Raw genomic sequence first — 21,458 nt, forward strand, 5'->3', positions numbered from 1 at the left:
GACCCACATTCTGAACTATTGAGCCTCAGTGGACATCTCCAGATTTGAAATGAGATAAGAAGTGTTAAGTATAACCCTCTGACTCTAAAGTAAATTGAAAGTTCGTTATCAAAAAATCAAAAGAGAAATCAAAGAAAGGAATGAAGGAAGGAAGAAAGGAGGGAAGGAGGGAGGGAGGGCCATTATGGGCTTAAAATTATACCTATGAAATCTGTTCTCTTTATATAAATTTAAAAATTATAAGCATAAAAGTTAAAAATTGAAATTGTTTTATCTCAATGTAATATAAAACATTTCTATGATTTCCCCTTTGGTGATATATTTCTACCAAAGGTTTGTTTTTTTTTATATATACATAAAAGTAAATACAAGGCTGACCTGAGGCAAAAACATAGGAGGTTTTGCTTTAGTCATTTCCTCCCAAATTCTAATATAGTGCAAACTGGTTAGGCAAACAGATCTGGACATCAATTTCAGCATTGCCTTCTCCGACTTGGGTAACCATGGGAAAGTTAGGCAATGTCACCCAGGCTCAGCTCCATGTCTATAAAACGGAGTTCTTGATATTTAGCTAGCAGAAGATTAAATGAAGCAAGATACTTAAGTGTACTTGGCATATATTAGGTGCTCAATAATTGATAGGTTTTATTACTCCTCCTTAGCATTCCTAGTAAGTCATTCATTTCAGAGCCTCAGATTTATACTGACTGTACCTCTAGGGAATACATACACACATTTTAAAATGCCTTGAAAATTGCTTTGAGCCACAAGAAAGTAACAGGGATGGAATTTATCCTCCTACCTCAAACAACTTTTAAAAAAACCACACAAATTATACAAAATGACAGTTCTCAGAGACTGGACAGCAGGAGGTACAGGGCAGTCGTCACGGAGAGAAGCGATGGAGAAGAACTGAAACCTGTGATTGCCTCAGCCTCACTATCTTGAAAGTTTGCAAGACTTAAAACAAAGAAGAGAAACCCAAACAGAGACTGAGGTCTACCTGAGTTCAGCATTCGAGAGCACCCGGGCTGCCTGGCATCGCACTGCCAGGGCCAAACAGAGGCAGAGCCCTGGGGAGCAACAGAGGGCTCTCCTCTGATTCTCGGGCTGCCTCCTGCACGGGGCAGGCATAGAAGAGAAGAACCGGCCGGCACCGCCGCTCACTAGGCTAATCCTCCGCCTAGCGGCACCGGCACACCGGGTTCTAGTCCCGGTCAGGGCGCCAGATTCTGTCCCGGTTGCCCCTCTTCCAGGCCAGCTCTCTGCTGTGGCCAGGGAGTGCAGTGGAGGATGGCCCAAGTCTCTCTCTGCACCCGCATGGGAGACCAGGAAAAGCACCTGGATCCTGGCTCCTGCCATCGGATCAGCGCGGTGCGCCGGCCGCGGCGGCCATTGGAGGGTGAACCAATGGCAAAGGAAGACCTTTCTCTCTGTCTCTCTCTCTCACTGTCCACTCTGCCTGTCAAAAAAAATAAAAATAAAAGGAAGAGAAGAACCAAGGCTGGGAAAAAGCCATGAGAAAGCAGCGAGTGGAACCTTTTCTGAGGCTCACAAAGCACCTGGGGCTAAGATCAAGTTCCCAAGACCCAGAGAGCAGAAACCTTGAAATACACTGGGGAAGAGTCCCCAGAAATGTCTTCCCTGAGATGGGGCACGAGGTCATCTTTAGGGCAAAGGGCTACTCTGGAACAACGAACAGCCTTGAGAGCTTCAGGCTGTCTCCAGAGAACTTACCTGCATCTCTGCACAAATCTCGAAATTACATGAAGGACTAACAAACCCACAGCACCTGACAACACAAAATTCAGTGTCTGACCACCACTAAAAAAATTGATGTGCATGCAAGGAAATAGAAAAATTCAGATCATCAAAGAAAGGAAAACCGAGAGAAAGAGACTCAGAAATGCCACAGATAATAGAATTAGCAGATAAGTACGACAGAGCGGTTATGATAAACATTCCCCATATGCATAAGAAGTAGATGCAGCAAGTATGATAAGGGGGGGGCGGTGAACATACGTTTGCTTTTTATTTTAAAAAGAGAACTAATCTGGAAAGATAATGCTCAATTACAAGAAAAATAGATTACAAATGTCAAGGAATGGGGGTGGTGGTGGTGGTTTCGCTTCATTTCTAGCCATGATTAAATACATAAATGCTGTACTTTAGCAAAGTCCGAGGAACAGGTATGAAATGGGCTTTTCCAAATACTATATATTGTCATATAATAATTCATAGAAATGAATCAAAGGGTACATTCTCTGCTACTGATGACAGAAGAAATACCAAGATAAATTACATACAGGTTGTGCCCATAGAAAGAGCCCAGTAGTCTCTATTAGAGCAATGATAAAAAATAAAACAGTTAAATACATACACAATGTGATGTATCTACAACTCAAGAACACAGGCTGTGACACACAGTACACGATAAGGCTGCAGAGTAGTAACAAGCAGACAAATTATGTAGAAGAAAAGCCAAGTATGTAATTATTAGCTGTTTAAAAATAAAAAATATGACATTAACTTGGAGCAAAAACCCAGTACACTACAGTGTACACACACACACACACACACACACCAGAATAGAACACGCAACACTAATTTTAACATATGAATTTAGCTGTTTTTCTTCCTTGTTCTCTGCTGAATTAGAATGTCCACTCTGGGGAAGGATACAGTTGTCCAGTGTGGAATGCACATATGTACCCTCTGCTCATGGAGCTCTTAAAGACACTGAAGCTCCCGTACTGCAGAGTAAACCAAGAAAATCGGAGAATATATGCGCTTGTGATGTCAACATCCTTACACAGGTATGTAATGTGTGCATATTTAATATATACACACATACATGAGTTCTTCAAAAAGTTCACAGAAAATATATATTATACAAAAAGTATGCATGGACTTCAAACATTTTTTGCAACAAAATAAATATAGCTTTCAATTCCATTTCTATAAACTTTTTGAAGTACTCTTGCATTTACATAAATGCTTGCTCTAGTTTCAGTTATGTTGGTAAGAAAGTGACCAGCATAGTTCAAAATGTTAGCAGAATATGACAAGTGAAGGTTAAGCCATTCAGGAGCCAGAAACTAGTATAAAAAGGTTTAAAAATATTTGTTGTAGCATGCACAGAAAAAAAAAAAAACTACACGTTGATAATTCAGAAGGATTGAATACAAAGCAAGTAAATTTATCTTATTCGTTCCATGAAAGAGAAAAATGACTATATTACATTATATTCAAATTACTACATTATATTAAGGATTTGACAAGGAACTTCATTTTATAACATCTGGCTGCTGTTATCTGTGGGGAGTTATTTGACAGCACTCCTTGACTTGTTTTAAATGACGTCAAGTACCTCACAGGCAGAAGCAAATATTTTCTTAGAAACCACTTCCTGCCTGTTCTCTTATCATGCGAATTACTGCAGACACATACATTGTAAGCACAGCACTGGAACTAAAGTTCCTGGGTAGCATGTGTACCAACAGCATGTGTAGCAGTGCTTGTATATGGCCGGTGGGCAATGTTACAGTCCCACAGAGATGTACCTAAGCCACCTACACCTATAACCCCTTTTTGGACCTGCGGCAGCCTCTAGATGTAAACCCAGCCTTCCATCTCACCACTCTGAAACCAGTCCCTATAAAATGGCATGAGTCTTTTTGTTGTTGTTTAAAGATTTACTTATTTATTTGAAAGTCTGAGTTACACAGAGAGAGGAGAGAGAGAGAGAGAGAGAGAGAGAGAGAGAGAGAGGTCTTCTATCTGCTGGTTCGCTCCCCAGATGGCACAATGGCCGGAGCTGTGCTGATCCAAAGCCAGGAGCCGGGAGTTTCCTCCAGGTCTCCCACGTGGGTGCAGGGGCCCAAGGACCTGGGCCATCTTCTACTGCTTTCCCAGGCCATAGCAGAGAGCTGGATCGGAAGAGGAGCAGCCGGGACCAGAACCGGCACTCATATGGGAAGCCGGCGTTTCAGGTCAGGGCGTTAACCTGCTGCACCACAGTGCCAGGCCTGGCATAAGTCTTTTTGTTTGTTTTATTTCAAGTGAGTCAGAAGTCACTTCCTTCCCTAAAACCCCTTCATGGTTTACACTTCAAGTAATGTCTGTAGTTCATAATTTGGAAGGCCTGACCTGGCCCAAACCAACCTTTCCAGATTCACGTGAGGCATCCAGCTGCCCACCTGAGGCCACGCCAGCCACTATCTGCTGCCCACATCCACTCACCTTCTGCTCTCTTCAAACAGCTATGCGCCTGGCACCTCAGGCCTCTGCACTTTCTGCTTCGAGAATTTTCTCATCTTTCCAAATTTCCCCTTTCATCCTGCTCTTCCCTGCTGCTACCTGAACACCTGTGTTGATCCTTTAGGTCTTAGCCTAAATACAACTTCATTAGAGAACATTTTCTGAAACTCCCCCAATCCTGATACTTCGAGGCCAAATTAGGCTCCTACTCTCTTTTCCAATCCCCCACAATTGCAATTAATCATTGTGCAATTATTCAGGTAACATCTGCTTTTCTGGAAACACATATGCCCCTGACAAGCATCACCTGTCTATCATGTGAACTGCTTCTCCCCCAGTGCCTTGTGGAGCAGGCTGCAGGTTCTGAACCTTTGGTAACATGTGGAGAATAAACAAATCTGGGCCTGGACTGTCCTGACATCCCAGTGAGAAGAGTGTAGACAACTGTGCAAAGTGTAAGAGAATCATCAAAAACACAGGAAATCGGATATAGAAACTGTGGAACATAAGTCAAACGGCCTATTTGTTTTCTGACACTGGATAATGAGAACCTCTCCATAAGATGGAAAATAAAAAAATAAAAGAACTCTGAGCATCATGTTGGAGGGAGCCAGACTGCCACCCCACTGCCGTCCGCACTGTCTGAATCCCCTTAAGCATGTTTGTGTCAGAAGGTGTCACCGTTAATACCTGAAGGGACTCATGCAAGGAAACATGCAGGTTTGAGTATTATTTTCATTTTAAAAAGAGGTATATGGTGGCTGGCACCCTGGCTCGCTAGGCTAATCCTCCGCCTGCAGCACCAGTACTCCGGGTTCTAGTCCCAGTTGGGGTGCTGGTTCTGTCCTGGTTGCTCCTCTTCCAGTCCAGCTCTCTGCTGTGGCCCAGGAAGGCAGTGGAGGATGGCCCAGGTCCTTGGGCCCTGTACCCGCATGGGAGACCAGGAGGAAGCACCTGGTTCCTGGCTTCTAATCGGCGCAGTGCACTGGCCGTAGCAGTCATTTGGGGGGTGAACCAATGGAAGGAAGACCTTTCTCTCTCTCTCTCTCTCTCTCTCTCTCTCACTCACTGTCTAACTCTGCCTGTCAAAAAAAAAAAAAAAAAAAAAGAGGTATGTGGCATGGTTTATCAACAGGCAGTTGTTGAGTGTCTCAGTATACTGGAGCATGGTTCAGGCAGGATTTTGAGATTCCATTTTTTCTCTCTCCCCACTTCTCTCTCTGCAAACCTTGGAGCCCAGCAATGGACAGAATCCAGTGGGTCAAAGAGGGAAAGCGGATGAAGGAGAGATCTGGAGACACCACTGGAGTCAGGCTGACACATGGGCAAGCAGTTGAGGACCCACCCTAATTTCACAGCAGGAGTGTGGTGGGGCAGGAAGGCCCCTGGCATGGCCATGGCCACCCTCCTGCCCTGGCTGTCAGAGCCACATCATCCACCCTTGAGCCCTGGGCTTCGAGAGGCAGACACTGCCCTACCGACCCCACAGTGCATCTTCACAGGTTCTTCACTCTTCTCATCCAAAGTGAGTCAGCCCTTTCTGTCACCCCATCTCTCTCAGCCTTCCCCACATACCCTTTTCTGTAGTGATCCTGCCATTTACCCAGTATGCAAGGCTGGAAACTTGAGAGTGATGTTGATGCTCCACTTTCCTTATGACTGGCATCATCGTCATCATTTCTTCTTTGGGCAGCTGCTGCCATAGCCTCCAATCCCATCTCCTCACTGCCCCCATTTCCACAATCCCATCCGCAGCCTGCAGGCCTTACAGGAGGCCCTCGTGAAAACACAGTTCTAACCCTACTGCTCCGCTGTGCCATCCTGTACCGTCCTTTATCTGTTAAGTAGCACGGCCACGTACTGTGTTGATTTGCATTTGCTTATTTAGTCTTCGGTGCTCTCCTACTACTCAAAACACGACGGTGAGGTCTCTTATTCCCAGTATTCAGCATGACATCTGGCGCAGTAAATCCCAGTTAAAAGAGTGATGCTTGAGGAGATGAAAGGATTTAACAAATGCCTCCTCATATATGGGCATATTAAAGAGGATCAAGGTGTTCCGGGGAGGATTAAACAAACCAAGGAGGAAACCAGAAAAAAAAATTCCAAGGAAGCAGAGAAGAATTAAAATGGGCGGAAACATCAGTGAATGGGAGAGGGCCATGAGGAGGACAGTGAGGGGACTGTGGCCGGTCTTAGCCTTCCTACAGTTCAGAAAGCAATGTGCTTCTCAGAGTAGCAGGAAACAAGCAGTGACGATGACCTTGGGAGCGTTTGAAGAAGAAATGACTGTTATGAACCAAGGAACAACTAAGAGCCTTACTAGACACTTGCAAGCATGGAGGGGTCTTTTATTGGCTTCAAGTTAGTTAGCCACTGATAAGGATGGGGCACTCAGTATCTTGGAAATATTCCTCCCATCACATTGAATAGAGAAACGTGATCCCTTCTTGCAATGTGTGTTGGAACTAGGATGAATGGCATGCTGAGAAACTCGGGGTAAAAGATAAATGTCAGCTTAGAGTCAGTAACATCTAAGGAAAGAAAGACTGCTCACATTAGGAGGGGAGATTTTGAAAAGTTTAGAGAAGAGCAAGGTACAAGCTCATAACCAGAGGATGTGCGGAGAGTACAGTACTAGTACACATGTGGGCCTGGGGCAAGAACGTGACATCTGGGACCAGCTCCTGCTTCCCAGGTCTCCCTCCAGAAGATGACTATACCTCTAGAAAAGAAACCAGGATATCACTCAGGTGGGGTCAAAGCGCAGGACTTGATATTCCAGATGTTGGCGTTTGATGCCAGAGGCGGGGCCTCCTGGACACAAACAGTGAACAGAAAACTGAGAAGATTTCAAGTGACCTCGGACCACAAGAGAATTATTTTGAAACGTGAGACTGGGGAGTGATATTGTCGGCATGAACACAAACCGACAAAACTGTCTGCTGGGTCATAGGGAGGCTGTGGTGTATGGTAGATGGGTAACAGGAGCAGGACTTCAGCAGTTGCAGGAACCATCTGTCTAGAAGGCTATATTCCAGTGTCTTAGCAGATGCCAGCATGTGCTTTTTTTTTTAAGCTAAATTAAGTTTGGGGAATCCCATATAGTAGATCCTATTCTTTGAAAAACTGCACATTGCATATTAGTATAGTAAAGGCTTTGAAGAAACTCAACAAAGAAAGCAATTCACCTGTGTTTAACCCAGAGTGTGCCATCACTGTCTAAATATTCATGTGATGTCTACCGTACCTGAAAATAACTGTGAAACCCTAATGTTTCAACAGACCAGCTTGAAAAAGCTGAATCTAGACCAACACACAAGATACTGAAAATAAGAACAAGTCAGCAACAACTGGTAAAGAAAACCTTCACAATATTAAAACAGAGTATTGGGTGGGCGTCATGGTGTAGCAGGATGATGTAGCATGGCTTAGGATGCCCAAGTCCCATACTGAAGTGCCGGTTTGAGTTTGGCATTCTTTGCTTCTGATCCAGCTTCTTGTTAATGCATCCTGGGAGGCAGCAGATGATAGTGCCTGGGGTCTTTCCACCCATGTGAGAGACCCAGATGGAGCTCTGGACTCCCAGCTTCTGCTTCACCCAGCCCTGGCTACCATGGGCATTTGGCAAGCAAACCAGCAGATGGAAGATGGATCTCTTCCTCTCTCCCTGCCTTTCAAGTAGATGGAAAATTTTTTTCAAAATTAAAATAAAGCAAACATTAAACAATCACATACAGATGTAAATACCAACTCATAGAGAAAGTAAAACCTCTGATTATGTGACTTGGGGCTGCATATGACAATACAATGGTGCATTGCAGATACAGAACATTAGGCCTAAGGATTTAAAATAGCACTTTGGAAGAACAAGAAATGGGAAGTTCATGCAAGTGGGAATGGAATCATGGTGGGGAACATTTTGTGATGAAAAGAGGGGAGGTGCATTTGGAAGAACACACAACAGCCCCTCAGAAGGGCACGCCATGACATTAAGAACTGGTTTGATTTCCTGGGCCATCCTTTTGATAAAATCCGAGGACATGAAAAATTTATGCCTTGTGTTGCTGGTAATTTTAATCTCCCAATAAATTGAAGAAGCGGTGAGGAATGGGAGTTAGTGTCAGTTTAATTTTAACAAATATGAGAAGAGTGGTTGGTCATTTAGAAATACCAGAAACTTTGGGAGAAAGCCAAGTACTCATAAAATGCAGCCTCTCCATAATCCTGTCAGAGACATTTCAGAGAGGATTTCTTGGAGGGAATGCTACACTAAATAATCTTTAAGTCCTTTCTCAAACATGAAAGGCTGCCTCTACCCTTCAACAGTCTCAGTGAAGAGCTCCAGGGGTGGCCAGCACCACGCTGAGCGGATGCCAGGCTGCTTGCAAAGAAACAAATAGTGTTGTACCTTGGGTACCATAAAGAGAGTCTCAGATACTTCGCAGAACCATACCATAGAACTCCAAGTACGGAAACAATGTGGTGTGAGGGTCAAAATAGGTCTGTGGTACAGAACAGAGTCTTCGGAAAAAGACCAAAACACATACACAGGCTCAACTTTGATGAAAGGCAGAAGTAAATCAAAGGGTACATGGAAAACTGGGAGCATACTTGGCTGTCAACTTCAAAACAGGCAAAGCAATCTGCATTTAGAATGGAATAAACAACTCATAAAGAATTTAAACATAAAGTTATATAAAAGAGCCATCATTAAAAGGCAAAAAAGTAGACTAGATAAATATTTTTAAGAAGTCCAAGGATTAAGTTATGTCACAACTGACCAAAGCCAATAAAAAACTTACCAACACCGCAGCTGAGAAATGGATATAGCAAAAGATAATAGTATATTGGGACTGATGTCATGGCGCAGCGGGTTAAGCTGCCACCTGCAGCGTCAGGATCCTGTATGAGTCCCGGCTGCTCCACTTCCAACCCAGTTTCCTGCTTTAGTCTGGGAAAGCAGTGGAAGATGGCCCAAGTGCTTGGGTCCCTGCACCCACATGGGAGACCCCCAGGAAGCTCCTGGCTCCTGGCTTCGGATTGGCCCAACTAAACGCATTGTGGCCACTTGGGGAGTGAACCAGCAAATGGAAGACCTTTCTTTCTGTCTTTCCCTCTCTGTAACTCTACCTCTCAAATGAATAAATAAAATCTTTTTTTTAAAAAAGTATACAATGGGAAAACAGCTGAGGATGAGATAATACAAATGCGCAGTATGAGATTTTAAGTTTAGTATGACTCAAATATTTGTCTAGAAAAAGGACTGGAAAAAAAGACATACACACTCGCCACATACTACATCTGAACCTGACCCTGAGGTCACATCAGCAAACGAGGTCAGGCAGGGGCCTTGAGCACACAGCAAAATGCAGAGAAAGTGTCAGGCTGCAGAAATGTTGCCGGGGGCCCAGAAACACCCGAAAGGCTCACACACAGGTTAAGCAGCTCAGCTAATCCAGGAGATAGGGGACGTAATTCAGGGCAGATACGGCAAATCTTCTATAACGAGGAGGGCTGTAATTCTTTCCATGGTAAGTTGCCGGGAAAATCATAAATTGGTCATGGTGAAAATGTCAGAAGACTCAAAATCGTAAGAAAAAATAATGAATTATTGAGGCTCTGGGCTTCCTTCAGAAGTCACACAACAGTTTCTGACACAAGTGGGAGGTGAGACAAGAGTAAAGTAATTTCTGCTGTATGAATATTTCAATTAGGCAGCTGGGAAAACTTGAGTGGAGAAAACGCAAACCTTTGCTTTCAAGTTATTAGAAGGAAGAATCTGTCAGATCGGCTTTAGGAAAAAGGAACTTGGATAAACACGTCCAAACCATAGAAAATGTTATTTATGTACACACATACCCTGGCAGCAGACTGATCTTCAGTTGTCTGAATTTTATAGCATTTTATAAATATCCTAAGTGTAATGTGTGTGTGTTTTTTAAAAAGATATATTTATTTATTTGAAAGGCAGAATTAGAGAGAAGAGAGGGGCAGACTGAGACAGAGAGAGCTTCATCCTGTAGTTTATTTCCCAAATGGTTGTAACAGCCAAGGCTGGGCCAGGCTGAAGCCGGGAGCTTCATCCGTGTCTCCCATGTGGGTGCAGGGGCCCAAGCACTTGGGCCATCTTTATCTGCTTAACCAAGTGCATTAGCAGGGAGCTGGATCAAAAGTAGAGCAGCCGAGACACAAACTGGCGCCCATATGGGATGCCAGAGGCACAGGCAGCAGCTTAACCAACTGCACTACAATGTCAGCCCTGTAAGTATAATGTTTTATAACCCAATCTTTGTCTTTCCTTTATCTCCGTCTCACATTTTACCTTGTCTCCTGTGCACTCACATGTTCTTTCTTGTTACAGGAAAAAGAAACTGCATATATATATCTACACACACATATATACATATACACACACACACATATGTACACACACACACACACATACACATAGGAAGGTATTTTTAAAATCTTGTGGAAAACAGAATTAACAGAGAACTTGAGGTAAGTGAGCCACAGCAGTGAAGGCAGCAGTAGGGGCAACCAGCTCCCATGTAAGAGTCTCTAGATTCAAGCCCCAGCTCCACTCCCAAGTATTGGATCGCTGCCACCCGTGTGGGAGACCAGAATTAAGTTTCTGGCTTCTGAGTTTGGCCTGGTCTAGCCCAGCCCGAGCCCTTGTGGACATCTGGGGAGTGAACCAGTAGATGTGGGCTTTGCCTTTTTATCTCAATCTCTCTGTCTCTCAAAGATTTTAAAAAGGTCTTTATTTGCATGGCAAAAATTTTGAAATCTATGCATAGCTTTTTCATAACAGGCATTTCCATGATCCGTTTGAAGATTTCTTGTACATCTCCACCCTGAATCCTCCTACCAACCACAGAACTGGCACAGTCACCACACTGGCTTTCCAGCTGAGTAGTTTTACATGTCTAAAGTTCACTACAGCTAATTCAGAATTATTCATCTATGACTTCTCGTCACACAAATGAAAAGAAACAAGCAACCAAATGCTCAGTCAACTCAGCACAATGCACACCGGGCTGCAGCGTGTAACAGAGAAGCATTCTAAAAGTACGTGGCTTCCATTGACTGCCCGGCCACCCTCGCCTCGCCCAGGGCTACAGGTGAGTTGTTCTGCTGCCCTTACAGCAACAACTACAGGTCATTCATGGCCGTCCCCTCTCCAGGGCATATCCTGGGAGGTGGTGACCTGTTCCGTTGACGCCTGGAGCCCTGCACCTGGACAGGGCCTCGGTGCAGGACTAGGGAGTGAGAAGGGGGGTGAACATGGGGATCCTATTTATCCTTCTAGACATAGCTCAGCTTTCATCTCAGAGCCCCAGGGACCGATCTGGAAGTTACGACATGAGGCATCTACGACGCTGCTTAGTGCCTCATTCTTCACATTGTGTTTGTTGCTGCTTTTCAGGTGCTGTTTTCCTTTCTTTCCAATTCAGGGTGACAGGCTCCTCAAGGACACACACACACACACACACACACCATAGTCCAAAAGCACTTTCTACAGGGCACGTGTAGAACCTTCAACAAACACAAGCTACACGATGAAATCTAGAAAAATCTTTGGCTCTGGACATTTCTAAGCATTCTATGAAATGCCTTGTATTATGATTATAAAGTGTGCTAGAGAGAAAATGCAAACTTTTGCACCAGATGAGTTGAGATTTTACCTTTGGCTACTTCAAGGCCAGAAGAGTCACGAAAACTCTGGCCTTCTGCCCCAACTTGTGAAATGGGAGCATTAACAAAAGCAGCAGCAACAAACCTCAGTACGCAGCTGTCTCAGAGGGAAGACGGTACAATTGAACACAATAATGTACGTGAATGGGTCTTGAAACCTGGGAAGCACATATTAGCCATTCTATTTACCAATTTAAAAACACAAAGCCATTGAGGTTTCAAGGTTACAAAGGACAGACAACACTGCCCAGTGCAGTAACAGCAAAGGGGGCTTTTACTGTGAACAGCTACTAGGCAGGAGGGCAGGGAGGCGTGCAGAAGAATCTCCACCATGACCTGCCAAGCATGCCTCAGGCTTAGATCTCGGGCCGTGTTCGGCACTCGCCATGGGCAGAGATGATCAGGCACCTGTCACCCACACCCTTTGGCACTGCTGCGAGCCTCTTCGAAACCAGGGGCAAGCTTACCAGACACGAGCTGCTGTCCAGGCAACCCCACGGGAACCATGCCCAAGTTGTTCATGGCCGTGGCCCAGGCTGTGGGATCTGTCACGGACATGTTGAGCTGGGTCGTGTCTATCGCTATACTCCCCAGACCGTCGGCTGCTGGAGGGAAAAAGAACCGGCAACGTAGAATCAATAAGCAAAGAATGTTTGTTTTAAAGGAAGGCACGTTTCTGGAGATGTGAGGCTCCATGTAGTGCACTTCCAAGCCCTCCCCCCCCTCCAATACACACACACAAATAAAGCACTATAATCAACGGATCAACGGCAATGTTTTCTCCAGACGTAACTATAAAGCATTTGCAAACAGTTTCTGGGAGGAGACTTAATGACATGTAGCTTACATTACACACAGCATGCCATTAAGGAGATACCCCTGGAAAAAAACCTGAAAACTCACTTCCTTCTCCCAGAGAAGTGACGGGGCTGAGAGGCGAAGCACTGACAGCCTCTTGGTAAAACAAGTCAGATGGCTTAGTGGACTAAAAATAAATAAATTCATGCTTCCAAGAGTAATTCTGGAGTAGGCACGGCTTCGAACTATCTAGTAGAAGGGCAGCTGTCAAGTAGAACTGCTCCTGCCTGGATTTATTGAGGGGTATTCTGTACCGTACTCCCTCCCTTACCAGCTTTTAAATCATTTATATTAAGAAAATGCAGGTGTCTGAGTAAAGTGATTTTTCCAAACTATTTCTTAAAGGCACTTTCATTAAAAAAAAGAAAGAAAACCACTATGAATAAATAAAATTAAAAAGCGAGTTACACAGAGAGAATCCAACAGAAACAGTGGAGTGCGTGAAATTTGACTTCATGCTCTTTGGTTTTGCGGAGATGCATGGCCTGATTGCCTTAAGGGCCCAGACTCCCAAGTTCAATGCATAATTCCACGGCTGGGGAGGTTCCGGCAGCAGCAACTCGACCCATCCTGTTTGTGTCCCGTGTGTACCATCGACATTTACCTGCAGCCATCATCTGAGGAACCTTCTGAGAACACGGGGTGATGCTGGCAACTCGGCCCACGTCTACCACTGCATGGGGAGCATCCTGGCAGGCAGGAGCACGCTGATGCCCGAGTGCAGGTTCCCCCGGGAGGTCATCAGATTCTGCAAAAGGGGACGGGAGCGTGGTGAGAAACCCTCCCCAGGAACCGAGAGCGAACTGCAAGGGACAAGCAGTTGTCTATTCAAAAACAGAAACCAACCAATCACAACTTCTCCAGTCTCAGACACACGCGTGAAGTGGCATTCAGCCCTCAGCGGCTGCCTGACTGGTAGCTCACTTTCTGGGCATGGGTCAACCTGCGTGCTGGTCCTGGGCGGGCTGGCTGAGCAGACAGAGGCACGAGTGCATGCATCAGGCGCTTGCCTCCTCCTGCTGCACCTTCAGAAAACGGGGCTTATCAGTCCCTGCGCAGCCTCTCCCACACACTACACATCAATGGTGAGGGCAGGCTCAGGACTCAATGGGATTTTTTTTTTTAAGTTAAGAAATTAATTGATGTTGTTATTTGGGAAGACGGTCGTCTGTGAAATGTATTCAGGGAGGGCAAAAAGCTGGGAAGGGGAAGAAAAAAGCAAGAACCCATTCACCGTGAGGCTGGAAAAGAAGGAACCTCGATGACAATGGTGAGCAAAAGGCAAAAAGGAAGAATAGCACGTGGTCCTTCCAAGAACATCCAGAGGGTTGTGGAGAAGGAAAAGCATTTTTTTTTCAGCTTTACAGAAAGATAAATTTAACTGGCCCCCATTCTTTCAGTCTCAATTTTCCTTAGAATTACACAGCTTGTATATGTGAATTTGTATTATATTTTTAAAGCACCTTTCTCATACGTGCAAGTAACAATAAAGCATTAAGCGAAGTTACACTGTTCTCGCACTATTTATAAAATGCTCTGCTGTGCCTTCCCTCTGCCCAGGAAAATGCAAACGCACAGAGCCTTCATATTTTAACTGCACTTTCACCAAGTCAAAACTGACACAAGCAACTGAGCAAAGGACACTGTGCATGACAAATGAGTTTGAATATTACTTTTATTTAAGTGTACATCTAGGAATTTTTCTAAACCATGTTTCTGTGAATGATAATTTGAGAACAGAATGTTATGGTTGGTTTGTCAGTACACTCAGTGTGAGGTCTGAAACTTTTATGATAAGTTCTTTCATTTCTTTGGTTCTTGGGTGCCAGAATCAGTAATCTTTTGGGCACTGTACTCTCAAAAACAGCTTCTGGCCAGCTGAGCAGAAGGCTAACACACACGGCAGCTTTGGTTTCAGTGTCTCAAGAATGGAAGGATAATGAGGAAACTGTTTCTACAGTCTCCATAAATCTCTGGTCTCCAACTAGACAGGCATAAGGGGGATTTTCTTTCCCACTTGTCTATCAGGAAGATGGAACATCTTCATCATCCATCAGTGAATAATTCCAAATTTAGAGGCAAATTATACCCAGAACAAATATGTTATACCTTGCCATTAAATTCCATCATCCAAATGAAGTCAGAACTTGCTTAGACATTGGGCATCAATTATCACAAGCAATGAGTACCATCAGATAGAGATGGTTCCCCGTGAGCTGTCCACTGAGCAGCAATGTTTTGACAATGGAACTTCACAGCATTTTTTTTTTTTTGCTTCCACCTCTGACCATTTCAGAACACCAAGGTGGAGGCGGGCAAGAATGTGTTCTTCCTTTTGCTCAGACAGCCTTGTAGTAGAGATGTTTCAGACAATCGCAAGGTCTCTATTTGTCTTCCTTGTCTCCCACATCTGAAGTCTGGTTGGCTGGACTCCTCCAAGATCCAGTTCTTTCCAAATAGGCACCAATCCTAATTCTTTGTCCTGTCTTATGAGTCTGCAGAGTTGGAACACTGTATCAGCAACATTGCTTTAACCTGGTGAGCTTCATGACTAGTGACAACTGGTCACATTTCACCTTGACTTTCTGCTAACCATGTTTTAGGGACAGTCCTGGTTCTCTTTGGTTCCAGTTGTAGTTTTCAGCTTTGTGGCTACTGTTCCATAAAGGGGCATCAAACGTCCTAGAGGTCCATAGCTCCTACCAGCAGTTTTCATGGCCATCTTAACAAAATGCAACTGCTTACTCAGAGAAAGAAAATCAAAGCGTTACTGCAGTGGCAAGATGGGCTGGGTAAGCCTTGATTTATCCCCTAATCTAACTCTACACCATTCAGTGTATTACATCTTTTCAATCTCCCAATCTATACAACTTCATGTGGTTACCATGTGCCTAGGAAGGCGACCACAAGGTTACTTCTGCCAAATCTTAGGCATTTTCCCATAGTCTTAAGGCTGCCACGATGCTCATTACAAAATTTAAGCTAATGTGATCAGTCAGCTTAGAAGAAAGGTAATATTTTTAAATTAATTACTGCATCATAATTTATGAAGAGCTATTTTTGGACTCCAATGTCTATAGTTCCTATTGAATACTTTCCTCCTTAAATGATTCAAGACCATAATGCCTAATTCATCATTCAAATCAATTTCTTTGCCTTAGTTTTCTTATTTCTAAACTAGACGAAAGATTAACATTCTTAATGATGTTTATTTACACACAGAGATGTGGGGAGCTAAAAATTATGGCTAATAAAGCACTTTGAATATAGTAGGGAATAATTATTATTATTTTATTTGGAAGTGTAGTGTTTCCATTAGGGTACCCTGGGATCTTTGTGTTCTGGTGGATAATTATGTAATTAATTCTGAAAGAGTGAATAACACTTGATATTTCCAAAAGAAAGTGTTGCCCTGGTTTTCTGTGCCACACCTAAACTGTAGCAGGATATCTCATTTTCCACAATTCTTTTATAAAACCATGTAATGTAATTTAAAGGATGTATGAATTTTTGTCTCTCTTGGCTTTTTCTTTCCATGCAACTATAAAAGCTTTCAAAGAGATTCATGACCAATTATGAAATTGGCAGTTTCTATTTACAGCTTTTAGTGCAGTATGATCACCAGAAAACAATCAGCTGTACAAAATGTCAAGGATAACAGAACAGCTTTGTCCAGGGCTTAATGGATACAGAACCTGTTCTTTGCTAAGATATATTCATGCACAAAATGTCATGTCCAACTTCACAACTATTTAATAAAATATACTTATGGTTAGTATTTCATTGGGCTATGTTAATGTGGCAAATAGTTCTTGAAACCTCAGCAAAATAATAATAATACTATTTGGCCTAAAAAAAAAAGAAGATAAAGACTGCTCCCACTCTTTAACTGCAGCCCCTTCTAACTCTCCTGAACTTTTACAAGAACAAAAGACACAGATTCTGAATAATAAAATTCATCTGTAACTGTTTACAAAATACAGGCTCCTATTGAAAGTGGGTATATCGGGGGCTGGTGTTGTGGCAAAGCAGGTTAATATAAATGTACAATGAATGTAGAGAAATGGCAGGTAAAATGATTTTTTAAAGATATTGTATATTTCTACATTGAACAAATAATAAATGAGTAATCTTGAGACCTTAAGGACCAAGTGCAACTCTTTCCATTAAAAGTAGAATTCAGGTTTTGAAAAAGAGATTTATGGTGAAGATGTGGGGAAAAAGGGACACTAACTTGTTGGTGGGAATGCAAACTGGTAAAGCCACTATGGAGGTCAGTCTGGAGATTCCTCAGAAACCTGAATATAACCCTACCATTCAACCCAGCCATACCACTCCTTGGAATTTACCCAAAGGAAATTAAATTGGCAAACAAAAAAGCTGTCTGCACCTTAGTGTTTATTGCAGCTCAATTCACAATAGCTAACACCTAGAATCAACCTAAATGCCCATCAACAGTAGACTGGATAAAGAAATTATGGGACATGTACTCTACAGAATACTATACAGCAGTTAAAAACAATGAAATCTGGTCATTTGCAACAAAATGGAGGAATCTGGAAAACATCATGATGAGTGAAATAAACCAGTTGAAAGGTTCAAATATCATATGTTCTCCCTGATCAGTGACAACTAACCAACCACAAAAAAGGAAACCTGTTGAAGTGAAAGGGACACTATGAGAAACAGTGACTTGATCAGCCCTTGTTCTGACTGTTGATGTAATTTAATACTTTATCCCTTTTAGTATTTTTTTGTTCTAGTTAATACTATTGGTTGAACTCTGTAATTAACACACAATTATTCTCAGGTGTTGAAAATTAACTGAAAAGTGATCCCTGTTAAATATAACAGTGGGAATAAGAGAGGGAAGAGATGTACAACTTGGGACATGCTCAATCGGACTTGCCCCAAATGGTGGCGTTAGAAATGTGCCAGGGGATTCCAATACAATCCCATCAAGATTGCATGTACCAATGGCATCTCATTAGTCCAAGTGAGCAACTTCTGTTCACAACTGATCACACTGATAGGTCTAAGAGTCAAAGGGATCACACAAACAAGACTAGTGTCTGCTAATACTAACTGATAGAATAAAAAAAGGAGAGAATAATCCAACATAGGAAGCGGGATACACAGCAGACTCATAGAATAGCAGATGTCCTAAATAGCACTCTGGCCTCAGAATCAGCCCTTAAGGCATTTGGATCTGGCTGAAGAGCCCATGAGAGTATTTTAGACATGGAAAGCCAAGACACTCTGGCAAAACAAACAAACAAACAAAAAAAACCAACCACCTAAATGAAAGATCTCTGTGAGTGAGATCCCAGTAGAAAGAACAGGCCATCAAAGAAGGAGGTACCTTTCTCTGAAGGGAGGAGAGAACTTTCACTTTGACTATGGCCTTGTCTAAATAAGATCGAAGTCAGCGAACTCAAGAGGCTTCAATAGCCTTGGAAACTCATGACTAGAGCCTAGGGAGATTTCTGATGCCATAAACATGAGTGTCAGTTTGTTAAGTCAATAACAGGAGTCACTGTGCACTTACTCCTCATGTGGGATCTGTCCTTAATGTATTGTCCAATGTGAGTTAATGCTATAACTAGTACTCAAACAGTATTTTACACTTTTACACTGTGTTTTTGTGTGGGTGCAAACTGATGAAATCTTTACTTAATACATACTAAATCAATCTTCTGTATATAAAGATAATTGAAAATGAATCTTGATGTGAATGGAATAGGAGAGGGAGCAGGAGATGGGAGGGGTGTGGGTGGGAGGGAAGTTATGGGGGGGGAAGCCATTGTAATCCATAAACTGTACTTTGGAAATTATATTTACTAAATAAAACTTAAAAAAAGAAAAAGATTTAGATTAAGAAGTAATGGAAATTTTGAATCAGAGGATTGCCAATTAGGAATTTTGTACCAAATAAAACTAAAATGCTCCCCTTTAGTGATAAATAGGTAAGTCTCTTCTTGGGAATGGTATGGACAGAGCATGCAGCTGGGAAAAGATAAATTTAGGTAGGAGTGAACTCTATAGCACTTTATATCGAATCCATGAAATCAAAAGGTACTTCTTTAATATCTAACCTGTACTCACATACTTATAAAATCACCAAAGAAGTGATTTTCACTGAAAATGAAAATTGTCATGATTTCACATAGATCACATCACAGTGTACCTGTGAAGAGAGATCATTTCTGTTTGAAGTATGGTTTCATTTTTCTTTACGAGGCAAAAAGACAAAAAAGATAAGGACTCCCTCTTCCTATGTTCCCATGGTAGCCTGCACTTTCTCTACACCAGCACTTGTCACTCCACATGTGAGTGAGTTGATAATTTCTGTCTCCCTAGTAAACTACAAGTGTAGCATGATTAAGACAACTAGTCATCTTTGCAGAGACTGCAGCTGGCAAGCTCAGAACCTGGAATGTGGCAGGTGCTGCCTTTCCACATATATGTATGTACGTGATGAGGATTAAAATTTATTTTGGTGTAAAAAATTTGAAACCCATGCATATGAGAGGTTCAAAAGTTCATGGAAAATGAATATTAGTGAAAAACTATACATGGAGTATATATCTATATATTTTCAAATAAATTCATGCATGGAGGAAAGGGAGACAGGTAGCAATGAAGAAAAAATGAAAACGAAGGAGGTAAGAAAGGGACAAAGGAAAAAGCAAACGAAACTTCAGTTCCAGGGATGAATCCTAAGGCTTGAAGTTTTGAAAGATAACACAAAGGGGAAAATTTCTCTTGGAAACCAGAACACAGATGAATTTCAAGTATCAAAGGAAGACAATTTAAAAAAGAAATTTTGTCAGATCTTTCAAGATAAGCCCTTGGTGTACTTAACAAGTCATCCCCTATGATTTAAGATTCCACACCTCCCTGGCAACCGATGTAGGGTCATAAACAGGTTACAGTGATGTTCTCTTTTTGTGAGACTTCTCACAGCTGCTCTTTGAATGAGCCGAAATCTATAAATAACTCCATCTCCAGACCCATTAAGCAGTACATTAGTGCAACAAAGGCATATATGCACAGTACTAGAAAAGTGAAGTCACTGGAAGAAAAGAGAAGTTTCAAGCTGGCATGCACCACAGAGGACATAAAGCAGATCTGGTCATTTCTCAAACACGAAATTCCATTATGGGTCTGTGATTACATCGTCCATTTTTCTACTTTGTCTAGCAGCCAATTTTAAGCTATAAATCATCTTCCTTCCATCTTAAGGAGAGAATCGTTGGTTACTGAATGGATATGGTTTTACTCATGACATGTCTGACCTCAAAGAACTTGAGACACGAGAGAGAGAGCGCGAGCGAGAATGGGGAAAGGAGGGCAAGGGAGTGAAAGAAGGTCTCCTTCTGAAACCATGCAATCAAACAAAAATGACTAAATTCTCCAAAGAGACAACTCAACCAGCATGGACAGTATAGTACAAAAGGTAATTATCTTTTCACACAAAGAGTACTCAACATTCAATATATAAATGTACAATAAATGTAGGGAAATGACAGAGGTAAAATGATTTTTTTCTCAGGAATTCTTTGCTTTTGGAGAAAAAAGATACTGTCTATTTCTACACTGAACAAATAATAAAAGAGTAATCTTGAGACCTTAAGGACCAAGTGAAACTCTTTCCATTAAAAGCAGCAAAGAAAAAGAAAACAGGCATGGTTGCTAGTGTGATAATAAGTAATTTCAAAGTCTGTGTATAGACAGATTTAAAATACAGTGTCTTCCATATTTGGACTGCTTCAGGTTTTCTGGAAAGAGCGATATTATGCTTGAAGACTGCTTGTGAAATAGGTAGTGCTCCAACACGTTCCCCTTGTTTGTGGATCAACTGCAGACACATTCAACCGTCACACGTTGCTGCTTTCTACCTTCCAAAATACACCTCCCACAGGAAAAGCTGTCATTGGTTGACTCTGCTGGTAAGTAAATTATAAGTAGCCAGACCATCACTGACCTCAGTGTAGACTGATTTAAACTAGAAGAGTCTGTCTTGAAGCAATGCTTTTCTAAGTCCCTTGGGTTCAGGACAAACATACCGAGGAGAGCATGGGGAGCATCAAAGAACTGGATGAAGGCTAATAGTCCATCAGTTCCAACTTCTCCAACATTCAGATGTCTCCAAAATGTTTTTGACAGGCAACTGTGCAGTCCCCAGCAGTAACGGCTGCGGCCACCCACTGTTGGGGGTGGTGGTCACAGTTTTCATGAGTTCTCTCTCCACTTGGAGGGTCGGAGAGGAATTCTGTCCTCAAATCCTTCCTCTGCAGTGCTGCTTGGCCATGAAAAGGGCTTCTTCCATCTCCAGGATAGGGGCAGTGAGGCCTCAGCCACCACCCAAGTAAGTCACAGATGAATGTAGGAAATGGATTAAGGACACATCAGATCATTCTTTCCTCCCCTCAACTGACAGGTTTTATTTATTTGTTTTCTTTCTGAGTTTGCATTCTCTCTCTTCTTTTCACCTTCATATTTGACAAGTTCTACCAAGGAGACAAAAATAAACAGAACGGTGTAACTACATAAGCTATGGACTGCTGAGAAGGAACCAGGGAGATCAGAGGAAAGAGCCCCCTTGCAAGAGGGAAGGTTGCCTCTGGAACATGACT

General features: G+C 42.6%; 1 protein-coding gene across 4 annotated transcripts in view; it reads right to left on the reverse strand.

Moving 5' to 3' along the window:
- The window catches only part of ENOX1 (ecto-NOX disulfide-thiol exchanger 1), a 409,938-nt gene that overhangs the window by 194,108 nt on the left and 194,372 nt on the right, over positions 1-21,458 (reverse strand). For 2 of the 4 annotated variants that reach the window (XR_016212892.1, XM_051850649.3), the window contains exons 2-3: positions 13,424-13,567; positions 12,429-12,566 (exon numbers count right to left, since the gene is read on the reverse strand). Coding sequence is in view for 3 of the 4 variants with exons in the window: in XM_051850649.3 (XP_051706609.3) it covers positions 12,429-12,566; positions 13,424-13,567 (282 nt within the window). In the remaining variant the exon portion in view is untranslated. The remainder of the gene's footprint in view (positions 1-12,428; positions 12,567-13,423; positions 13,568-21,458) is intronic. The other 2 variants (XM_089303638.1, XM_089303637.1) reach the window with 1 other exon arrangement.

Source organism: Oryctolagus cuniculus, chromosome 9 (genome assembly GCF_051225735.1).
Source record: "Oryctolagus cuniculus isolate XC-2025 breed Fujian yellow rabbit chromosome 9, ASM5122573v1, whole genome shotgun sequence".
NCBI classification, from domain to species: domain Eukaryota; kingdom Metazoa; phylum Chordata; class Mammalia; order Lagomorpha; family Leporidae; genus Oryctolagus; species Oryctolagus cuniculus.